The sequence below is a fragment of the Castor canadensis genome, chromosome 13, assembly GCF_047511655.1.
Source record: "Castor canadensis chromosome 13, mCasCan1.hap1v2, whole genome shotgun sequence".
Classification (NCBI taxonomy): Eukaryota; Metazoa; Chordata; class Mammalia; order Rodentia; family Castoridae; genus Castor; species Castor canadensis.
The window spans coordinates 87,248,219-87,269,391 of NC_133398.1; the positions used below are offsets into that span (position 1 = coordinate 87,248,219).

At 45.0% G+C, this 21,173-nt stretch overlaps 2 protein-coding genes and 1 pseudogene across 2 annotated transcripts; 1 reads left to right on the forward strand and 2 right to left on the reverse strand.

Annotated features, from left to right (window-relative positions):
- Positions 1-627: 627 nt before the first annotated feature.
- LOC109701747 (nitric oxide-associated protein 1 pseudogene) lies at positions 628-2,749 on the reverse strand (annotated as a pseudogene).
- Positions 2,750-3,050: 301 nt separating this feature from the next.
- Positions 3,051-6,559, forward strand: LOC109701748 (forkhead box protein K2-like). Its single transcript, XM_074052647.1, has 2 exons — positions 3,051-3,186; positions 3,228-6,559. Exons 1-2 carry the CDS (start codon positions 3,075-3,077, stop codon positions 4,856-4,858), a joined length of 1,743 nt encoding a protein of 580 aa, XP_073908748.1. The 5' UTR covers positions 3,051-3,074; the 3' UTR covers positions 4,859-6,559.
- Positions 6,560-9,495: 2,936 nt separating this feature from the next.
- On the reverse strand, positions 9,496-20,964 carry LOC109701749 (malignant fibrous histiocytoma-amplified sequence 1 homolog). The gene is made up of 2 exons (XM_020187243.2): positions 20,873-20,964; positions 9,496-12,091 (listed from the first exon to the last, which is right to left on the reverse strand). The coding sequence occupies exons 1-2, from the start codon at positions 20,962-20,964 to the stop codon at positions 10,723-10,725; spliced, it is 1,461 nt and encodes a 486-aa protein (XP_020042832.2). The 3' UTR covers positions 9,496-10,722.
- Positions 20,965-21,173: the final 209 nt, after the last annotated feature.

Consider the following 21,173-nt stretch of genomic DNA (forward strand, 5'->3'; position numbering starts at 1 on the left):
ACTGAACTGACATTTATAGGTAGGTTTTCTGATTGGATTGGATATGGTCAGGAGGATAATGGTGAGAATTTGGATAATTTCTATGCTTCTGACTTCTACTACGATATGGAAATTTGGAGGGTGGGGAGAGAGAAGAATGGGAGTTGAGAGGGGAAAACAAAGCTCTTAAGGAAAACCTTACTGCTGAAGAAGACCTTATTGACTGGAAATGTCAGTAAGAAAAGATGTCACTAGCACGATGGCACAAGCATGTAATCCCAGCACTCAGGAAACTGAGCCAGGAGTATCATGAATTTGAGGCCAATCTAGGCTACATAGCAAAAAGCTGTCAGGAAAGGGAAGGGGAAGGGGAAAAGAAAGGGGGAAGGGCAAAGGGAAGGGAAAGGGAAAAGGGAAAAGAAAGGAAGGAAAGGGAAGGGAAGGAAAGATGTTTCAATTCATGTGTTCAATTCATAGACATACTGGTTATATCTTTATCTTAACTATAGTGAATAATGCTGCAATGAACATGGGAGTCCAAATACCTCCTTAAGATACTGATTTTATTTTTTTTAATTTTTTTTTTGCTATGCTCATTGTAGTTAACAGATGGCTACATTTAATACAACTTCAATTTCAACATATATTGCCATGTTCAACATGGATAACATCCACTGTGAATCAGGTCCATCTCAAACATTTATCGGCTTTTCTTGTGTAGATTGTACACGAGGGAAGGAAGTTTCTTGGTTTTATAGGCCATACTTCTCTTGATGTGCTGTCCTTTGATATTAATGATATATGGCAACAGCGGGGGTCGGACCGTCAGAACTGTTCCTTGAGGGGTATAGACTCAGAGATGAAGTCTGTCCTTAAAATAAGGTGTTACTGCAACCCAATCTGCAAAGGAAAACTTGATGTCAGCTACTGCTTCAGAGCCCCCATGTCCTTCTTTCAGTGTAATGTCTTCAGCAACAAGAGGAGGAAATTCTGCTATTCGTTCTTCTCCACCCATGGGAACCTGGAGTAATGAATGACCTGCATGCTTCTGATACACAGCATCTGCCTTGTCCAAGGAAGTGATGTGCACAGGGAGGAAGTTGGCAGCCACAACTGTAAACCAAGCTGACTGATTTCCCTGCAGGAAATCTAAGCGGTCTACAGCACCTAAAAATAGAACCATTCCTGGTTTAGGCACAAAAGTTCTTGGAACAATGGAATGTCTTGGCGAAACAATATCTAGTTCTTTCTCTGTTAGAAGACTTAAAAGACAATATTCTTTCATAATTCCAGGAGTGTCATAAAACCAGTGGGCATCTCTCCCATCTTGTAGCGCCAATTCTACTCACTTGGTGGATTTGTGCGCGACAACAGGTTCACTTCCCATGTCAAAGGCAAGTGAATCCGCATCAAAGTCAAAGGCAGCTTCATTCTTCTGTTCTTTTGAATAAAAGAATGTTTTTCCAACTCTTCCTACTACATAACCATGCTTTTTCAAGCGATGAACTTGATTTTGTTCTTGCTCACTAAGATCTTCTTCAGCTTCAGTTGCATCTTTTTAAAGTCTTTTTTGTCTTTCAAACATTCTGTAAGGGGTTGGGTTGCAAATAGGAAACTTCAGAAGGTTTAATGTAGTACCTGGCCAAGGGGAGATGGTGGCCCTGTCGATGGCCTCGGTGCCCTTGGCGGTGCACTAATCAGACTCCAGAAGTGTGTTAAAGAGAGTGGACTTGCCGGCGTTGGTGGCGCCGACCAGAAAGACATCGCCGCGGTAGCGCCAGGAGCGCTGAAGTGCAGAGATCAATTCTTCAACCCCATAGCCGGTCTTGGCGCTGCTCAGCCACACGTCCCTGACCACGGTGCGCGACCTGGCCGACGGATTCGAATTCTCCTCTCCGTCCAGTGGCTTGTCCCCTTCAGGAAGCTGTGGCCCTTGGTGGCCAGGAGCCAGCAGGAGCCCGGCACCGACACAGTCGTTCCAGAGTCGTTCCCGGAGCCGCTGCAAGTAGCCGGGCGCGTCCTGGGGCAGCAGGTCCTCTTTGTTCCCCAGCACGATGAGCTGCTTGGGGCCCACCAGCGCGGGCACGTCGGGCAGCAGGGTGTCCGGCAGGGCGAGCAGGTCCACCATGTAGAGCACCAGTGCGGGCCCTGGCCGCCGCAGCGCGGTGCTCACCAGCTCCAGGTACTGCTCGTGGCTCACTGGCAGGCGCAGGGCGCGTCGATGGTGCACCAGCAGCCAGCAGCGCCCGCACACGGGCTGAGCAGGCCCGCCATCTCCCCGCGCAGCGCACCACAACTTCTCGTTGGGTAGGTGGCCCGGCACGCGCGGGTCCTGGCAGTGCAGCTCGGCCCCGCAGCCCGAGCAGAACAGGCCGCTGGGCGGCACTGGCGGATCCGGGCGCTCCATCACCGGGGGTGCCAGGCGGCCTGCCTGGACCTTCTGCTGAAGCCTGTCCTCCCGCCGCTGCTGCCTCAGTCGCTCCTCTTCCTCCCACCGCTGCTGCAGCTCCTGCAGCTGTTCCTCCGGGCTGGGCGCGGGCTCCAGCTCCGGGACGTACTCAGGGAACACAAAACTTTCCTCCGTGTCCATGCCTCCTTCGCAGTCCCCGGTGGCCGTGGGGTTGAGAGGAAGCCCGCGGCCCTGGAAAGATGGGTGCTGGAAAGAGGAGGCGGCCGCGCACCGCCGCTCCAGGAGCAGCTCCACTCCATGGCGCGCAGGCCCCGGTAGATCGCAGCCCAGCAGCCTGCGAGTGAGGCGTGCGGGGAGCATGGGGTAAGATACTGATCTGAATTATTTTGGAGAAGTACCCAGAAGTGATATTTATGGATCATATTGTCATGTTTTTAGTGGTTCTGGGGTTTGAACTTGGGGCCTTGCACTTGCGGGGCAGTTACTTACCATTTAACCCCTATCCCCAGCCCAGTAATTTTATTGTTATTTCTGGCCTGTACATACACTAGAATATTATTCTACCATAAAAAGTGGGAGACTCACCGTATATAGCATCATGGATACACATAGAATATATTATATGAGGCCGCTCTCCTCGCTGCGGGGCCGGGGGCGGCTCGAGGACCGTGAGTTCGAGTACCTCATGAAGAAGTGCTCTGTGACCATCGGGAGCAACTCGTCGCAGGGCTCGGTGCATGTAAGCATGGGCCATTCGAGCTTCATCTCGCGGCGCCACCTGGAGGTCTTCACGCCCCCGGGTGGTGGCCAGGGCGCCGCGGCCCGGACGCGAGCGGCGACTTCTACCTGCGCTGCCTCGGCAAGAACGGCGTGTTCGTGGACGGCGTGTTCCCGCGGCGTGGGGCGCCGCCGCTGCAGCTGCCGCGAGTGTGCACATTCAGGTTTCTGAGCACAAACATCAAGATCACCTGCACTGCCCTGTCCAGTGAGAAGAGGGAGAAGCAGGAGGCACCTGAATCACCAGTGACGCCTGTGCAGCCACGCATCTCGCCCCTGACCATCAACATTCCAGATACCATGGCCCACCTCATCAGTCCCCTCCCCTGCCCCAAGGGAACCATCAGTGCTGCGAACTCCTGCTTATCCAGGGCTCCCCTCCCCCCCACCACCCCCACCTCCGGGGGACCAGGGTCTTCAGGGTACAAAATGAGGCGTGTGATGCCATCCAACCTCAATTTAATGGCTGACAATTCGCAGCCAGAACAGGAAAAGGAAGCTTCAGGTGGAGACAGTCCAAAGGATGAGTCAAAGCCACCTTATTCCTGTGCACGATTGCTAGTCCAAGCAATTACAATGGCTCCTGATAAACAACTCACCCTAAATGGAATTTATACACACATCACTAAAAATTCTCCACGCTACAGGACTGCAGACAAGGGCTGGCAGAATTCAACCCGCCACAATGTCTCTCTGAACTATCAGTTCATCAAAGTGCCGCGTTCCCAGGAAGAAGCAGGCAAAGGCTCCTTCTGGAAGATAGACCCTGCCTCTGAGAGCAAACTGGTGGAGCAGGCATTCAGAAAACCGCGGCCTCGGGGTGTGCCCTGCTTCAGAACCCCTTTGGGGCCACTGTCCTCTAGGAGTGACCCAGCTTCTCCCAACCACACAGGAGTGCTGTCTGCTCATTCCAGTGGTGCCCAGCCCCCCAAGAGCCTGTCCAGGGAAGGGTCACCAGCCCCCCTGGAACTTGAGCCTGGAGGCTCACAGTCCAAACTTGCTGTCATCCAGGAGGCACGTTTTGCCCAGAGTGCACCAGGGTCACCTCTCTCTAGTCAGCCTGTCTTAATCACCATCCAGCAGCAGCTACCCCCAGCAATTAAGCCTGTCACCTACACTGTTGCGACCCCAGTGACCACCTCCACCTCCCAGCCACCTGTCGTGCAGACAGTTCATGTTGTCCACCAGATACCAGCGGTGTCAGTCACTAGTGTGGCTGGACTGGCCCCAGCAAACACATACACAGTTGCTGGACAAGCTGTGGTTACTCAGGCCGTGGTGCTGGCTCCTCCTAAGGCTGAACCACAAGAGAATGGAGACCACAGGGAAGTCAAAGTGAAAGCAGAGCCTGGTCCCACAATTGCCCATGCCACACTAGGCACTGCCAGCCGAATCATCCAGGTGTCACAGGGCACCCCTGTCCAGACAGTCACCATAGTACAGCAGGCACCTGTAGGTCAGCACCAGCTTCCAATAAGAACTGTAACACAGAATGGGACTCATGTGACACCAGTCCCCACTGCAGTGCACAGCCAGGCGAACAATGCAGCAGCAAGTCCCTACACATGTTGGCCACCCATGCATCAGCATCAGCGTCCCTGCCCACAAAGTGCCAGAACGGTGACCAGACAGAGCAGCCAGAGCTCAAGCGGATCAAAGTGGAAGACAGTGAGAGCATCGTCATTGCCCTAAGTGTGGACGTGTCACCAGCCACCGTGAGGGAAAAGGAGACCCAAAACTAGTGCTGGGAGAGCTTTTCTTACTTAAAACATCATTAGTGGTGCCAAAAGGAGCTGTCACCTCTCAGCCATGCTCCTCTCAGTGGGTAAAGGGCCCTGAGGTCAGGACTTCACCTCTCAGCACTGAAAACCCAGGTGGCCTTAAAACTCCCTACCTAAAGACAGAAGTCACACTTGAACAGACCCCAGCGGGGAGCACTTGCTGGGCTGCTGCTTGTGGGCTCCACTTTTAACTATGAGCAAGAACTCTTGGTCCTTCCTGGAGGACAGAGCCTCATGTGAGGACAAACAGTCAGCACCTGTGTGGGTGGATCTCACAAGACTGGGCTGTCCTCCAAGGACAGGGCTGGAGCCACCCACCACCCTCACAGGAGACAAGACAGTATTTTGTTGTTCACATGTGGAATTAGAATATTTTGAGGTGTACTTTCTTTACAATAATAAGGTCTTTGACATTTCACATCATTCCGTTTCTACTCTGGAAATTTTGGAATCACAGGACCTTTCATGTGAATTCTTTTAGGGAAAAAGGCAATGTCATTTTGTTTGTTTCTGTGGTTTGCTTTCAGCCCATGGAATGGTTTGCTCTTGTCTGTCCTGTCAACGTCCAGATGGTGCTCCTGTAGGACACCTGCACGTATCCATGGTAGAGCAGTTGCTTGATGAATTTAATCCCCCCAGTACCTCCCCTGGTCAGTTATAGGGCAGATGGTACTGCAGCTGCACGGACCCATGAGGCCAGGGAGCAGCGGGACAGAAGGGAAGGCCAGGATGCATCTGAGCTGCACGACCTGCTCTTCTTGCTGGTTTTTGTTGTGTTTTCTTTTTGTTAACTTTGTCCCTGGCATAATTTCCCACTTTAAGTAAAACAAATCTCCCCAGTATCGTGTATGTTTAAAACAACAGAACCCTTACTTCCTCCTTTGGTAAAAAGAGTCAGTCTTCATCATATACCTTTTCAAGCCAAGATCCCAGATCTCTCGTGGTACCTGTGATACTGTAGGTGTCCTTCCCGGGCCTGGCATCGTCTGACCAGATGTCTACTTTTGTGCTGCAGTTTTCCCAGTTGACAGGAGCCCCTGCACTGTGGAGGAGACGTTGCCAGGTAACGAGAGGGTCTGGAAGCAAGCGTCCTGCCGCCATGTGCTGGAGGCCTCTGGCCATGTTCTGATTTGCAGTGGGAGGTTTTCCTGGTCTCTCAGAACCATCCTACCAGAAATGAAATCACGAGGGAAGGAAAGCAGAGGTAGGAGGCGGCTGCTTCAACCCACCATCCTTGGGAACAGCGCCACTCACCTTCCAGAGTGCTCCAGGTTAGGGCTGGGCAGCAGTAGGACAGAGAGGGCTTTAGCCTTATTGTGCGTTTTTTAATGTCATCATCATAACATTACTTATTTTAATGTAGTTATTTTGGTATTTAATTTTTTTTAAAGAGAGGGAAAAGAAACCTGTATTTTCCTGGTGGAATGAAATGGCTCAGAATGGTATATTAAGGCAATTTTGAAACATTTATTATTTACATAAAGACCAAATATACATCTGTTCTAAGTATTGTGTGTCACCCCACAGTATGGAGCTGTCACATGTTACTACAGATGATACGTACTAAAATTATGAAGTTACTGCACACTAGCTGGATTTATAAAAAAATATGAGTGAGCCCGTGTGTGCCAGTAGCAAAGTCCGCCTTCAGAGCCCTCTGTGCAGTACTCTGCATCCTCCATGCACTTTAAGATGCCTTGGAATGCGCACTTATTCAGAAGGTTTGCAGTTTGCAAAATTCTTTGGCATATGGTGTGTCCTGCGCATGGGTCCAGATCTCTCGGTCTCAGCTTGCATAGTGCTCTGTTGCCAGCCAGGAGGGCAGGTGGGCTGTGCTTCCCAGAGACATCTGAGCCTCAGCACATGACCATCCAGAAGGACTTGGGTACTTTCCCTGTGTAACCATAGTTTGTTGACTGATTATGTCTAAACTTAAAACAGACTGTGGGTCTGGAAGGGTTTGTTTCTGTTGGGGTCACAGATCAGAAAAATGCCCAACTTCAGAATTTTAAAGATAGGAGGAAGGTTGTTTCTTACATGCTTTGAAGGTGGTATTCTCAGTCTTGATTCCAGAATGAAGTAGATGCTCCTCTTTCTCCTACTCGCTGCTATACACAACTTGCTGCTGCTTTGGCTCATAGAATCTAAGGCTGTGAAGAAGAATCATGGCTTAACAAACTACCATGCCCAGGTTTTCTCTCCAGTGTTTAGGTCACTGTGTTTGAGTTTTGTGTTTAGCTGAGTTTCCAGGAGACCCCATACACCAGGGTGCTGGGCTTCTGCCACTGCAGCTCTGCTCAGCACCTGCTGCTCATGGCTGCCACAGAGCTGTCTTTCCTTTCCACCACAACTCCCAGCTCCATAGTGGCTCCTCAGTGTCTTACTCTCAAGATGTCTCTGTTTGGTCTTTGCCAAACTTCTGAGCTCCCTCAGGGACTAGCACCTTGCTCTCAGCTCTGCCCTGAACCAAACAAGAACACAAGGGAAACTCACCTAAATCCCTGAGTATGTAGTGCATCCCAAGAGTGTGGATTGCCCTCTTCATTTATGCAGAATATGTGCATGTGGACAGCTGGTCTCCTTAAATCTCTCACCTCGTTTTCCTCTGCTGGGGTCACAGAGTAGCTTTAGTCATGGTCAAAAGGGACAGCAAGTGTCAGAACTTGGGATTGTCTATTCTCTGTGACACAGGAGAGAAGCGACAATCTTGAAGTCCAAACGGCTGCAATTCTAGACAAAGTAGAGTGGTGATCTATGTGCAAAGATTTGAAATTTTTAAAAAAAGTACCAAGTTCCTGAAATTCAATAAAATATTTTTATTAATTTTAATTGAAAAAAAAGAATATATTATATTAAGTATAACACTTAGTATACTAAGTGTTATACTAAGTTGAAGGATGAGTACCACTTGATTTCATTTATATGAGCTATTCAAAGTAGTCAAACTCATAGAAGCAAAATGGTAGTTACCAGGGACTTGGGAAGTAGAAAATGGAAAGTTGCTGCACAGTGGCTGTAATGTTTCAGTCAAGCAAGATGAGAAAGTTCTGGAGATCTGTAATAGAGTCTTGTGTTTGTAGTTAACCATATGTATTGTACACTTAAATATTTGTTTGATGCCCTCAACACAGAGAAACTAAAGCAGATACATTTTTTTTTATTTTTAAAAACTGATAATTTATTCCTATTTAATACAGAAGGTTTTTACAAATTTTCAACCATTTTTTTCTTTTTCTCCATGAAAAAATAATCTCTCCTTTATTGCCTGGGTGGCCAACCAGGTGTGTCTCATCTGAAAGGCACATAGGCAAAACATAACAAGAGAATGAGCTTGTTTCTACACCTCAATACAAGCTAGTATGTGGAACTTATGACTGTTTAAAATCAAAATTAAGGAACTGAAGTTAGGGGAAAAAAAAAACAAAAAACCTCCAGCCACATGGTTTACTTCTCACAGTTCTTGGAATTCCTCTGCGCAGATCTTTACTTGTTCAATAACCTATGTCTTTCCCTTTGTTAACACCATTAGCATTTTTTGTGGTTTTCGGGGGAGATTTCTGGTGGTACTGGGGTTTTAACTCAGGGAGTCATGCTTGCAAGGCAGGTGCTCTACCACTTGAGCCACTCCACCAGCCCCAGTACCACTAGTTTTACTAGTGATCCATCACTAGACTAAGCCTCAGTAAACCACCCCGTGAACCTTACCTCCCACCTCCCAACCACCACTCTATACAACTTAGTAATACAATAAAACAGTATTTTACTTCCATGAAGAAAACACAATGGTCACTTATAAAACAAACCAAAGAGTCCACCAAGCCAGAGACTGTGACAAGATGCCAGATAATCATACAGAATGAATGGCTCAGTTGACCGGTAACTGAATATGGTGGCTTTTTTTCAAAAGAAAAATTAAACATAGCCTAGATCTGGGGCAACAAGAAGCCATTACCTTTGGAAATTTTGGTTTCCAGTTCCTTCCTGATACTATAAGGAGCTGCATTCTTGTTGCCACTCAGGCCAGGACAAAGATCACAATGGCTTTCAGTCTTCCATTTCATCACTTTTCAGTGTACTCTGGGGGTGGCAGACCCAGGTGGAAAACAGGGTTTGTGCTTAGGACACTTGTAATGCTGTTAACCAAGCCTGATGCACAAAAGATGAGGAAACAGACACTTCCCAGCCAAAGACCTGTTTGAGACTTACTAACCCAGCCTCAAAAAGTCCCAGACAAGGAAAAGGCAAACTATGTAGAAAGTAAAAAGATCAGTGGTTGCCAGGATTGAGGGGAGAGGTGAGAGAAGGAAAAATTTGTGGAGCACAGAGAATTTTTAGGTCAGTGAAACTACTCAGGATGACACTACAGTGGTGGAAACATGTCATTATGCATTTGCCCAAACCCACAGAATGTACCACAGAGTGAACTCTAGTGTAAAGTGGACACTGTATTGAGTGGTAAGATGTGTTGATGCAGGTTCGTGCATTGGAAGAAAGGCACCCCTCTGGTGCAGGGTGTGGACAACAGAGTGGGGAGGAAAGTTGTGTATGTATGGGAGTAGGGGCATGAGAAAAGTCTCAATGCCTTCAATTCAGTTTTGCTGAAAACTTAAAATTGCTCTTAAAAAAATAAAGTCTTAAAAAAAAATCCCAGACAACTAGTCCTGGAATTCTCCCACTTTGCCTATAATGGTTTACAAAAGAAAAATAAAATCTGTTGGAAAACACTTCCCAGAAGATTCTTGTCAGGTTTTTTTTGTCCCTTCCCTCTCTGATAAACCACTGCCAGAAAGCCCCATCTCTTAACATTTCCCAAGAAACAAATCCTAAGATGTCTATAAAGTTCAAATTGCCAGGAAATACCAGAGGAAACTCCCCTCCGACACTTCAGTCATCTCGTGTCATGCCCTGGAGTGTGCTGGCTGAAACAGCAATCTCAGGATTTAGTCATGCATTAGTCTGAAATGTTTGTCTTTACTCATCCATCACTCACCCAATTACAGAGCCGCCTTCTCTGGAATGTCTTAGGAAAAGTAAGTCCTCACTGTGAACCGATGGTTACTACGCTCTGAATTTAAACAAAAGAACATGACCACCGACACAACTCAGACGCCTCCATTCCACATCTGTCTATATGCATGACAGCAAAGATGGAGCAAGTGGCCAATGTCACACACATCCCAGCTTCTGTTTAACCACCTGAAATCTCCTTGCACAAAATGTGTCTGAATGGAGAAGAAAGAAAGGGAGATGGGAGATGTTTTGACTTTGGAAGTCTGAGTCTTCCTGTGAGGAGAGGATGACATGAGTCTCATGTATTTCACATGTCATACACATGTGTATTTCATATTGCTCAGGTACTTACTGCCTTGGGTTTGTCCCCAGATATCCCTATATTTACCCTTGAAAAGCTTTCCTGGGAAGCCTGTGAGTGTTAAGTAAACTCTCTGTCGCATGAGTAATAAATGTCTCCAAAAATGCAACTTGAAATGCACCACAGGAGAGGCAGCCCTCTCTCCGCTTACCTGGGAAAGCGTGTGGATTGGGCGACCCTCTCTTAAGGCACTTAGAACACAGGATGTGCACGGTGTAGTGCAGTCCAGGCCATTCCTGATGTAGGACATTCAGTTCCTCCACCAAAGGGGTGATGGCTTGCCATGCAGTCCATATATTTGGTAACGATGCATGGCTGGAAATGGACAGGGTGTCTGGCTTCAGGACCCCCTTAGCAGGTCTGTAACTCACCACCACAGGAACCTTCCCTCTGTATGCAAAGATCTAAAATTTACCATCCGACCTATGCACCACATGGCTGTTGATCTGGACACTGTAGCGTGCAAACAACCCAGGTGGAAAGGTAAAAGGAAAATTAGACTCCATCTGCAATTGCTCAGCCACAAAAGACTGCCCAGCTAGGTTGGTCCCATTAATCCAGGCCTCTGCATGGGGCACCTCGTTCTGCACATAGCATGGAAACTTGTACCAAACTGTGGACCCATTCAAAGGCTTGCCCTTGGGTTTATTGAGGCAGTAACAGAGTCCCATCTTCTCCAGCAGCTCCAGCAGCATCTGCAAGTCCTGCTGGGCTTGGATATGAGGCTTAAGCAGCAATCGAATGACATGGGCTGGCAGGAGTCCATGCAGCAGAAAGCCTTCCACATAATGATGGAATTGGGTGACCTGGAGCAGGTCCTGGCCCAGGCTGGGCAGCGCCATCCCTGGGGAGCTATCTCCCTCGCCCTCACTCTCTCCACTGGTCCCCAGGAGCAGTTTATGCAGCAGCAAGGAGGCATCCCTCTGGAAAAAGACATTGAGGATGTCGATGAGGCGGGTGAGGTTGTGGAAGACACGCTCCTTGAAGGCCGGGCTATCCTCAAAGTAGAGCAGCTTGCCGCTCTCATGCAGGTAAGAAAGGGCACACTGCAGTCGGTCCTCAGTCAGACCTGCCTGCAGGCCCAGGGGAGCCAAGTCCCACCAGCTCAGCCAAAGGCGCTGGGCCTGAGGTGGCTGGAAGTGCAGCTCCTCCAGCACCTGCCAGGACCTCGGCAGGACTCCATGCAAGTTGAGGAAGATTTCTTGGTGCTCAGCTACCGAGAGCAGCTTGTCCCGAAGGCGTTGTAATTGGTGAGGGTCCCTGCAGCTAACAGGCAACACCGGGGAGAGGATCTGCAGACGGTGGTTGAGCAGGTATTGAAAATGGGCCTTGGACCTCCGCAGGTTCTTGTCCGAAACACCATAGTAGGCCGCATGGGGGCTGGCAGAGCGCAGTTCAAAGTCCTGGGCCAGGGCCTCGTCGGCCACCTGAGCTAGACAGCTGAGGCCCTGTGCATCACGCTTCTCCTGCAGGGCGATCTGGCGGTGAATGTCCAGACACTTCTCCTCCAGCACCCGCTCCCCGCCCGCGTGAGTGCCCACAACGCACACCACGGCATGAGGCACACGGGCCCCCACCCGATGCAAGAAGGAGCCCACAGTGGTGGGAAAACAGCGTGGTTCATAGGTGGCCAAATTGACCACCAGCACATACAGGGCCCCTGGGGACAGGAAGAAGGGCTGGATCACCTCATAGCTTTCATCCCCAACTAAGTCATACACAATGAACCACAGGTCCAGGGAGGCTTCTGCTAAAGCAGATACTTTAAAGCAACTGAGGCCAATAGGAGAAGGGGACCAGGAACTACAGAAAAGGTTAGATCAAGAAGAATTAATCTAGAAGGTAACACACACTCACAGGAAATTAATGTGAGTCAACTCCCTGTATAACTATCCTTATCTCAACCAGCTAAAACCCTTGTTCCTTCCTGTTATTGCTTATACTCTCTCTACAACAAAATTAGAGATAAGGGCAGAATAGTCTCTGCCTGGTAATGAGGGGTAATGGGGAGCAAGAGAGGGGGCAGAGGGAAGGGTGGAGAAATGACCCAAACAATGTATGCAGGTATGAATAAAATAAAAATAAAAAATATTTGTTTCAGGGAAGATGAAGCAGGAGGATCATGAGTTCAAGGCCAGCCTGAGCTATATATTTTTTGAGACTCTGTCTCAAAAAAAATTTGTCTGAAAAAGAAAAGCAAATACTCTCAAACTGGAGATCTTGATGGCCCAGAGCCTGATAGTGTGTGAAAAGACATGATATCGGCATGTCATTCAGAAGAATCAGCTAAGAAAGTGGAGTCAGTTTAGAAATACTTTAACCAATATTGAATTTATATATTTCTGATGAATGTAAATAAAAGTTATAAATAATAAACACCCATGTCCAAAACAGAGAAAGGAAAAAGAAAGGCGAGTCAAGTGTGAAGTCTGAGAATTGTGCCAAATGGCTCTCCAGGTACATGGGATTCATCATTGGAGGAGGAATGTGGACATTTGAGCTTGATCTATTGGCTTTTGAGCAGTCAAATGCAGGATTTGGGGTTGTGGTGGCAGGAAAGGAGGGAGGCTTCCAGACCAAAACTGGTTAGATTCTTTCAAATGCAAGTCAGAGAACAGTTACAAAATATTTACTCATCATGAAGTAGCTTATTGTCACTGTCACACAGCACACATTGCTGACAGTGAAGAATCTAGACAGGGATGTTCTTCACCATTTCAGTGCCACAGACAAGACTGAAAGGCATACAGAAATGACTTTCTTGTGATATGTGAGGCTAAACTGCAAAATCAACATCCTCTCCATATGCTTATGTAATAGAAAATCTTTATTTACAATATTGGTCTCTGTTATCACTGCATTGATTGGCATCTAAAAGTCACCATTTGTACCTTAATCCTTAGTTGGAAACATCCAGTCCTGAAATATATTGATGGTAGCTGGAAATAGAAAAGTAATATTGCGAGGATTCCTCTGACGTGGAAAATCAGAACTTACCAAATAAACAATTTTCTGTCTTGCTTCCCAAATCAACAGGTCAATTGGCTCTGACTAAGTTTTGAATGTATATTGAACCTCAATATTATAGACTCTTTTAACCTAGTTGCATAAATCTGTCTAAGTTAGTAAGTCATGTTGATATGTTATTGAGAGAAAAGAATTTTTAAATAATTGACAGGATAATTCGATGGTGAAAAGTCAGGGAGTCATTTTCCTACAGGATCTTGCAGACATCTCTGGTTCATTTCTCCCAGATTCTATGCAACAGCTCTTAAATCATTCTTCTCTTCTTACCTAATGTCCCCCAGTCATTATCTCACCCTTCAATACAGCCATCTCCAAACTTTCCAATACTATTCAATTATTTAATTAATTGCATATTAGTTTCACAGTTATTTGTGTGGCAGACACTATTCCCAGGTACTTGAGAGCAAAACAGATAAAAATTTCCTCCCCTCAAGGAATTTACATCTTACCTGGTGGAGACAGAAAAACAAGAAACATTAAGTAAATAAATTAGATAGTAGGTTACATGACACATGTTAAGAAACAGCAAAGTAAAGTAAGGTCAGGAAGGTCAACACCATGGTGGAGGAGGATATGTTACAGTATTAGATAATCTGGCAAGAGAAATCTCAGAGAGGTGAAAAGGGAAAGGAGCTGGCCAACAGTGGCTCATGCCTGTAGTCCTAGCTACTCGGGTGGCAGAAATCAGGAGGATTATGGTTCAAAGCCAGCCTGGCAAATATTTTGCGAGACCCTATCTCGAAAATACCCAGCACAAAAAAGGGCTGGCACAGTGGCTCAAAGCGTAGGCCCTGAGTTCAAGCCCGAGTACCATTAAAAAAAAAGGGAAAGAAGTTGGCTAACTTGGTATCCATGGGAAAAGCATTCTAGGAGAGGAAGCAGCTAGAGAATAAACTGCAAAGCCAGAACTCTGCTTGGTGTCTTAGTCCATTGGTTGTTTTGCTATAACAAAATAGCTGAGCCTGCATGATTTAGAAAGAATAAAGCTTTGTTTTGGCTTTGAGTTATAGCAGCTGAGAAATCCAGCATCTGCTTGGCTTCTGGCAACTGCCTTGGTCTGTGTCTTAACATGGCAGAAAAGTGAAAATCAAGTGGGTGTGTGTATAGAAATGAAAATGCTTGGGGTGGCTTTGCTTTATAACAAACTGCTCTCCTGGTAACCAATCCACCTGCAAAAACTGCATGAATCTCTCTTAATGACTTGATTACCTTTAAAGGTTCCACTACCTCTTAACACTTTTACTGCACTGGAGACAAAACCTCAGCATGAGATTCAGTCAAACCACATTTAAATCATAGCACCAGTATCTTCCAGGAACATCACAAGCTTGTTGGCTAACATGGGAGACTGGAGGGTAGAGAAGTAAAAATATCTTCTGTTTCTTTCTTTTTTTCCACAGCAGGACTCAAGTCAGAAATGCAGACAATCTTATGGAATATTCTTCTCCTTCCACCATTCTCCCTTCTGTCACTACGTCCTGTTGGATTTACACATCAGCTTCCTTCTGAGGCCTTTTCTGGCTTATTTTAGACTCCTATCACTCCATATAGAGATTGCTGAAGCAGGCCTTGTATAGTCTGCTGTCCACTGGCTTTCAATCTGGGCTCCAAGAAATTCCAGCACTGTCTCTGCAGTGATTTGGAGTCAGTCACCTTACAGAATCCAGGAGATCCCACTTAGCTCCCTAAAGCTAAAAATAAATCAAGGCATTTCCCCAAAATGTTGACTGGGTTGTCAACATTTCAGGTGACTTTTATTTTCTTGTATAAATTTTTATATTTTTTAAATTTTATATTACATTTATAATAAATAACAAAGTTTTGTAATAAAGCATTAATAATAGAGTCTTTTTGTGTTATTATTCATATGTGCATACAAGGCTTGGGTCATTTCTCCCTCCCTGCCCCCACCCCCTCCCTTACCACTCACTCCACACCCTCCCTCTTCCCCCCACCCCCTCAATACCCAGCAGAAACTATTTTGCCCTTATTTCTAATTTTGTTGTAGAGAGAGTATAAGCAATAATAGGAAGGAACAAGGGGTTTTTGCTGGTTGAGATAAGGATGGCTATACAGGGAGTTGACTCACATTAATTTCCTGTGCATGTGTGTTATCTTCTAGTTTAATTCTTTTTGATCTAACCTTTTCTCTAGTTCCTGCTCCCCTTTTCCTATTGGCCTCAGTTGCTTTTAAGGTATCTGCTTTAGTTTCTCTGTGTTAAGGGCAACAAATGCTCGCTAATTTTTTAGGGGTCTTACCTATCCTCACCCCTCCCTTGTGTGCTCTCACTTTTATCATGTGCTCAAAGTCCAATGCCATTGTTGTGTTTGCCCTTGATCTAATGTCCACATATGAGGGAGAACATGGTTTTTTTTTGGTCTTTTGGGCCAGGCTAACTTCACTCAGAATGATGTTCTCCAATTCCATCCATTTACCAGTGAATATACATTTCATTCTTCTTCTTGGCTGCATAAAATTCCATTGTGTATAGATACCACATTTTCTTAATCTAGTCATCGGTGGTGGGGCATCTTGGCTGTTTCCATAACTTGGCTATTGTGAATAGTTCCACAAAAAACATGGGTATGCAGGTGCCTCTGGAGTCACCTGTGTCACAGTCTTTTGGGTATATCCCCAAGAGTGCTATTGCTGGATCAAATGGTAGATCAATGTCTAGCTTTTTAAGTAGCCTCCAAATTTTTTTTTCCAGAGTGGTTGTACTAGTTTACATTCCCACCAACAGTGTAAGAGGGTTCCTTTTTCCCCACATCCTCGCCAAAACCTGTTGTTGGTGGTGTTGCTAATGATGGCTATCCTAACAGGGGTGAGGTGGAATCTTAGTGTGGTTTTAATTTGCATTTCCTTTATTGCTAGAGATGGTGAGCATTTTTTCATGTGTTTTTTGGCCATTTGAATTTCTTCTTTTGAGAAAGTTCTGTTTAGTTCACTTGCCCATTTCTTTATTGGTTCATTAGTTTTGGGAGAATTTAATTTTTTAAGTTCCCTATATATTCTGGTTATCAGTCCTTTGTCTGATGCATAGCTGGCAAATATTTTCTCCCACTCTGTGTGTGTTCGCTTCAGTTTAGAGACAATTTCTTTTGATGAACAGAAGCTTTTTAGTTTTATGAAGTCCCATTTATCTATGCTATCTCTTAGTTGCTGTGCTGCTGGGGTTTCGTTGAGAAAGTTCTTACCTATACCTACTAACTCCAGAGTATTTCCTACTCTTTCCTGTATCAACTTTAGAGTTTGTGGTCTGATAATAATAGGGTCTTTTGTGGGGGAAAGATTTGCCCTATTTATTTCTTAACATAAGGAAATAAATTACCTTGCTGAGTAAAAAGGCAATCAATAAAATGATACTTGGTCTGTCCATAGAAAAGAAAACTAAGATACATGTCATCATGTTAGTGACAGCGTTCTCCGAACTCTGTGGTGACAGATAACTTTTCCTTTGTGTTTTTTATTCATTGTTGCATGTTTTATACATTGAATACATATTATTTCTATACTTTTTGCAGAGGTGCTACTGGGATTTGAACTCAGGGCCTTATGCTTGCTAGAACATCACTCTACCACTTGAGCCATACCTCCACCCCATTTTTTGCTATAGTTATTTTTAGTTATTTTTGCCCAGTGCCAGCCTTTGACAGCATTCTTCCTACCTCTGCCTCCTGCATCAGCACACCTATCTTGTTTGTTGAAATGGAGTCTTTCTAACTTCTGAGGGTTGGTAGGTTGGCTTAGAGTGATGATCCTCTGGATCTCTGCCTCCAGAGTAGCTGACTATAGGTGTGCACGACCACACCCAGCTTACTTTAGAAAGAAAGCAAAGTTCTTGTTTTATACATTTTTAAAAGCTAGTACTAAAAGGCTACATAGTATCACCTTACATTGAATCTACCCTGGTTCATGCTGATTAAATCACCTCCTGTTCTTACCTTCTGATATGCACTACTGCCCTGCTGACTGGCCACATCTAGAAACCCAGGAAAAGAAGGAAATGTTCATGCAATTATTTCTTGTTTGTGAAGTCCTAAGATAAGTGAAAATGACACCAGAAAGAGTACCTACAAGTGTGCCATCCTACCAAACAGCAATATGGTAAGGGCTGGAACCATGAACATCAACTTGGAAACTCTCACATTTTTTGTTAAGATTCTCAACAGCAATGATATTATCTATTTTTTGCAACCATTTAATGCCTATTTGGTTTTAATTTTTCAATCCTAGAAGCTCATTTTTCCTCCCATTGAAATTTGCCTCATCATTTCAACCTCTCCTCTTAGAATTGCACTTGCTTTTCACTTGATCATATCCTAAACACAAAGGGTTAACTATGGACTTCGCCTTACACTTGTTCCTAGAAATCCTGACCAGAAAAACTCTCCTGAATGGGAACTCAGTGTCTTTATTTTATGTCTAAGCCTTCTTCCCAGTCAATGAGCCTCCCTAAAAGATTAATGTAGTTTGAACTTTTATAGAGGAGTATCATTTGTGCGCTGTCATGTTTAGCACAAATGGTGCTTCAGTCACAGCTCAGTAATATTCCAGCTATTATTTCCAGACATTTGAGAGTTTAAAGAATTATTGAAGGGCAGCTGTACTCGTTTGGTAATGTGGCAGAGAGCTCTGCTGTCTATATGTGATTTCAGCAAATAGAATCTCTGTTAATTTCATTGCACATAGCAAAATAGTTGTGATAGTAACCACAATACAACATCCCACTGGAGAAAATAGCTAAGATACATTTTTATAAGAGCTTCAGGAGAATTAAAGAGGAATTGAGGGTGAGATATTGAGAAATTACCTTTTCATATCTAATGTCAACCCTCGAAACTATGGTTTGTCAGTCCTGAATGTGAGGCCACAGTCTTTGCTTGGGCTTAATTTGTCTGCAGGACTGCCATGATACAAGATAACATAATGAGGACACTAGAGCCACTGAAGGTGAATGAGGAGTTAATGTCACCTAGGAGAAAACATAACCATACCAAATTCTAGATTTTTGGTGAGAAACTTCCCTGCCTTTTGAGCTGTATAAAGAGCATTGATGAAACAAGATTCAATTTTTTAACATCTGAATTAACAGATATGTCTTAAAGGAAGAACAGAAGTCTTGATCATTGTCAAGTGTCACTGAATAGCAGTTTAAATATTTCCAGATGTATGCTGATCAGAAAGAAAGAGAGACACTTGCTGTCATGAACGGTCCTTTTCATGTATGTTGTTCCAATTCTATCAAGTCCTAGCCTTAAATTCCTTAATGAATTCTCCATTCTAAGCAATCATATCATTTCCATCTCTTAGTAATGAGAATCCTGAGAGCAGGGATGGATCTTATCTTCTGTTTCCAGATTATGGAAGGCATAATTTTGCCATTTGGGACACAAGCTTTTTCAGAACATATTATAGTTTTTTCCTACTTACTAGAAGTTATTCTATGATATTAGAATTAACTTACAGAGACATTCTGAAAATACTCAGTTATTTTATTAGTTTGAAAAAAACTCCAAGTCAATTGGAGTTAATAAGATAGGTTGGTAGAGGTTTTCAGCTAATTGCAACAACAAAAAAGTACTAACTGATACACAGATCCAGAAAAAAAAATCAAATGACATCTATTAAAAACACAAACCAGGAATTATGTCATCCAAGATCAAATAAAGCATTTTAGAGCCTATAATTTATATAGTACTCATCACCAGGCCACCCAGGCTCTGTGACAAATGAGCAACTGTGATCATTTAGAACAGGACGTCATATCATTTCTCAGATTCTGCCTGTAATACCCTTTTTATTATTTATTGTTTTTGTTTCCTGCCTCTAAACAAAACTGGAACTGAGGATTAGACGCAATTTTCTCTTTGTTTCAGGGGCCAGTTGACAAACTGCAAGAACTTAATTTCTGGTCTCTTGGTAGAAATTTGAGGACTGTCAGCTCTTAGGCTTTTAAGTAATTCCACCAAGTGTAGGTAGGTTTGGGAATTGCGCTGTCTTCAGTTTTGTTGTTGTTCTGTTTTATTTTGTTTTTAATAATTGCAACATATCTTAATATAAATGGGCTGTCCTTGGAGAAAATCGGCAGGTGCTCCCCTGTGTTCAACAACATGTATTTGTCTACAGGCAAAGAGGATCCAAGGATCTAACTTGGAACAGCTGCAGCTCCTGAGACTGGTGTGATGGAGCTCAGCAAATACAGGGGAGCATTTGGGGGATTATGCCAGGAGATGCTACCTTGGGGGAGGTTTGACAATAGAAGAATGATGACAGAGGCAATCTGGGGCAAAAAGGAATTTAGATTGTCCATGGCACTCTGGAGAAAGCTTTTAAAGCTCACAGATTTAAGTCATCATAGGTTTTTGTGAAAGGAAGGGGTATGGTCCCCAAGATTTCCCACCTTCTCCCTGACCTCTATGCACACAATTCATAATCTTCAGTGCTATGAAGCAGATGGATTTTTCTCCCACAGTTGTACATGTGGGATGGCAAAAACAACTATAAGAAAGGAATATTATCAATATATGACCAGAAATCTTTAAAAGCTAGGAGTTTTCTCTTGCTGGTGCCAAGAAAAGAAATTCATTTGGAGCAGGATTCAATTCACCACTGCAGGCTGAAGATAGAGGGAGTCACACACCAGGAAGTGTGAGTGAGATCTAGCAGCTGAAAGCAGACCCATCCAGCTGACACCCATCAAGAAAATGGAAATCTTGGTCCTGCAACTATGAAAACTGAATTTTGTAAGCAACAATGGGCACTGGCCATAGCCACACACCTGCTTAAATGAGGGTCCAGGTGTAAATCCAGCTCTGTCTCCTCAAAGTAGGAAAATGGGCTGTCCAGATCTGCCTTGGGGTGACATGGTATAGAGTGTGGTTGTGACTGTGTCTGGTTTTCCACATGGACTGGGCACCCGGCGGGGGGAGTGGTCAGCATATCAGTACACCTTGGGGAGGTTTTGTGTGAGGGCAGAGAGTGGGTAGAGTATAACTTCAGAGAATAAGCCTCTTATAGCACTGCGGACCAATAACTTTGTAGATCCAGGGGACCAGGCACCTACATTCCAGAGCAACCTCAGCAAACCCGTTGATCTGGAAAATCTTCAGGGAGCAGAGTGTTCTCTTGGTGTCTCCCAACTTGCACAAGCTCAGTCTCCATGACCTCCCCAAGTGATGCCTAGTACAAATCGGCAGATGTTGGGTCACCACAGTCCCATGAAGCCAGGTGATCACCAAGGTGACACAGTGATTGCCAGAATAGGTATCAAGGGCCCTTCAGACCATACTGAACCTTGTTTAAAGCAAGAGATCCCTACCAATTTGTGTGTGTGAGTGTGTGTCTATATAATATGTTGGGGCATTTTTCTCTACACTCTAAAGGCAAATAGCTTTTCTGTTTTATATTTGAATATCACCTCATTATACCCATCCAGATTGAAAATGCACCCATGTCCATACAAGAGGATTCCTGGAGCAATGGAATACACACAGTTGGCTCCCTGGAGAATTTATTGGAGCAACTTTGGATTGCCATGCTCCTTGGGGACATCACATTTTTCAACCACTTCCTTGGCATCTATGGCCAGTTCACTACTGCAGAGCATGTTCTCCATGTTCTCTTCACGTGGTGAGCACTGTTTCCTTACCCAGTGAAGTCCCTCACTCCTGGCTGTGATTTGGCCATGCAGTGTCCTGCTCTTCTCCCAGTTTGATTGTAGACACTAGTGTGCCCAATAGAACACCCTCGTGAGGTGTTTCCATTGCCTAGAGGGAATAGCCATAGAAGCACTTGTCTTGAGCCTGATGTTGTGTAGGCAGCTAG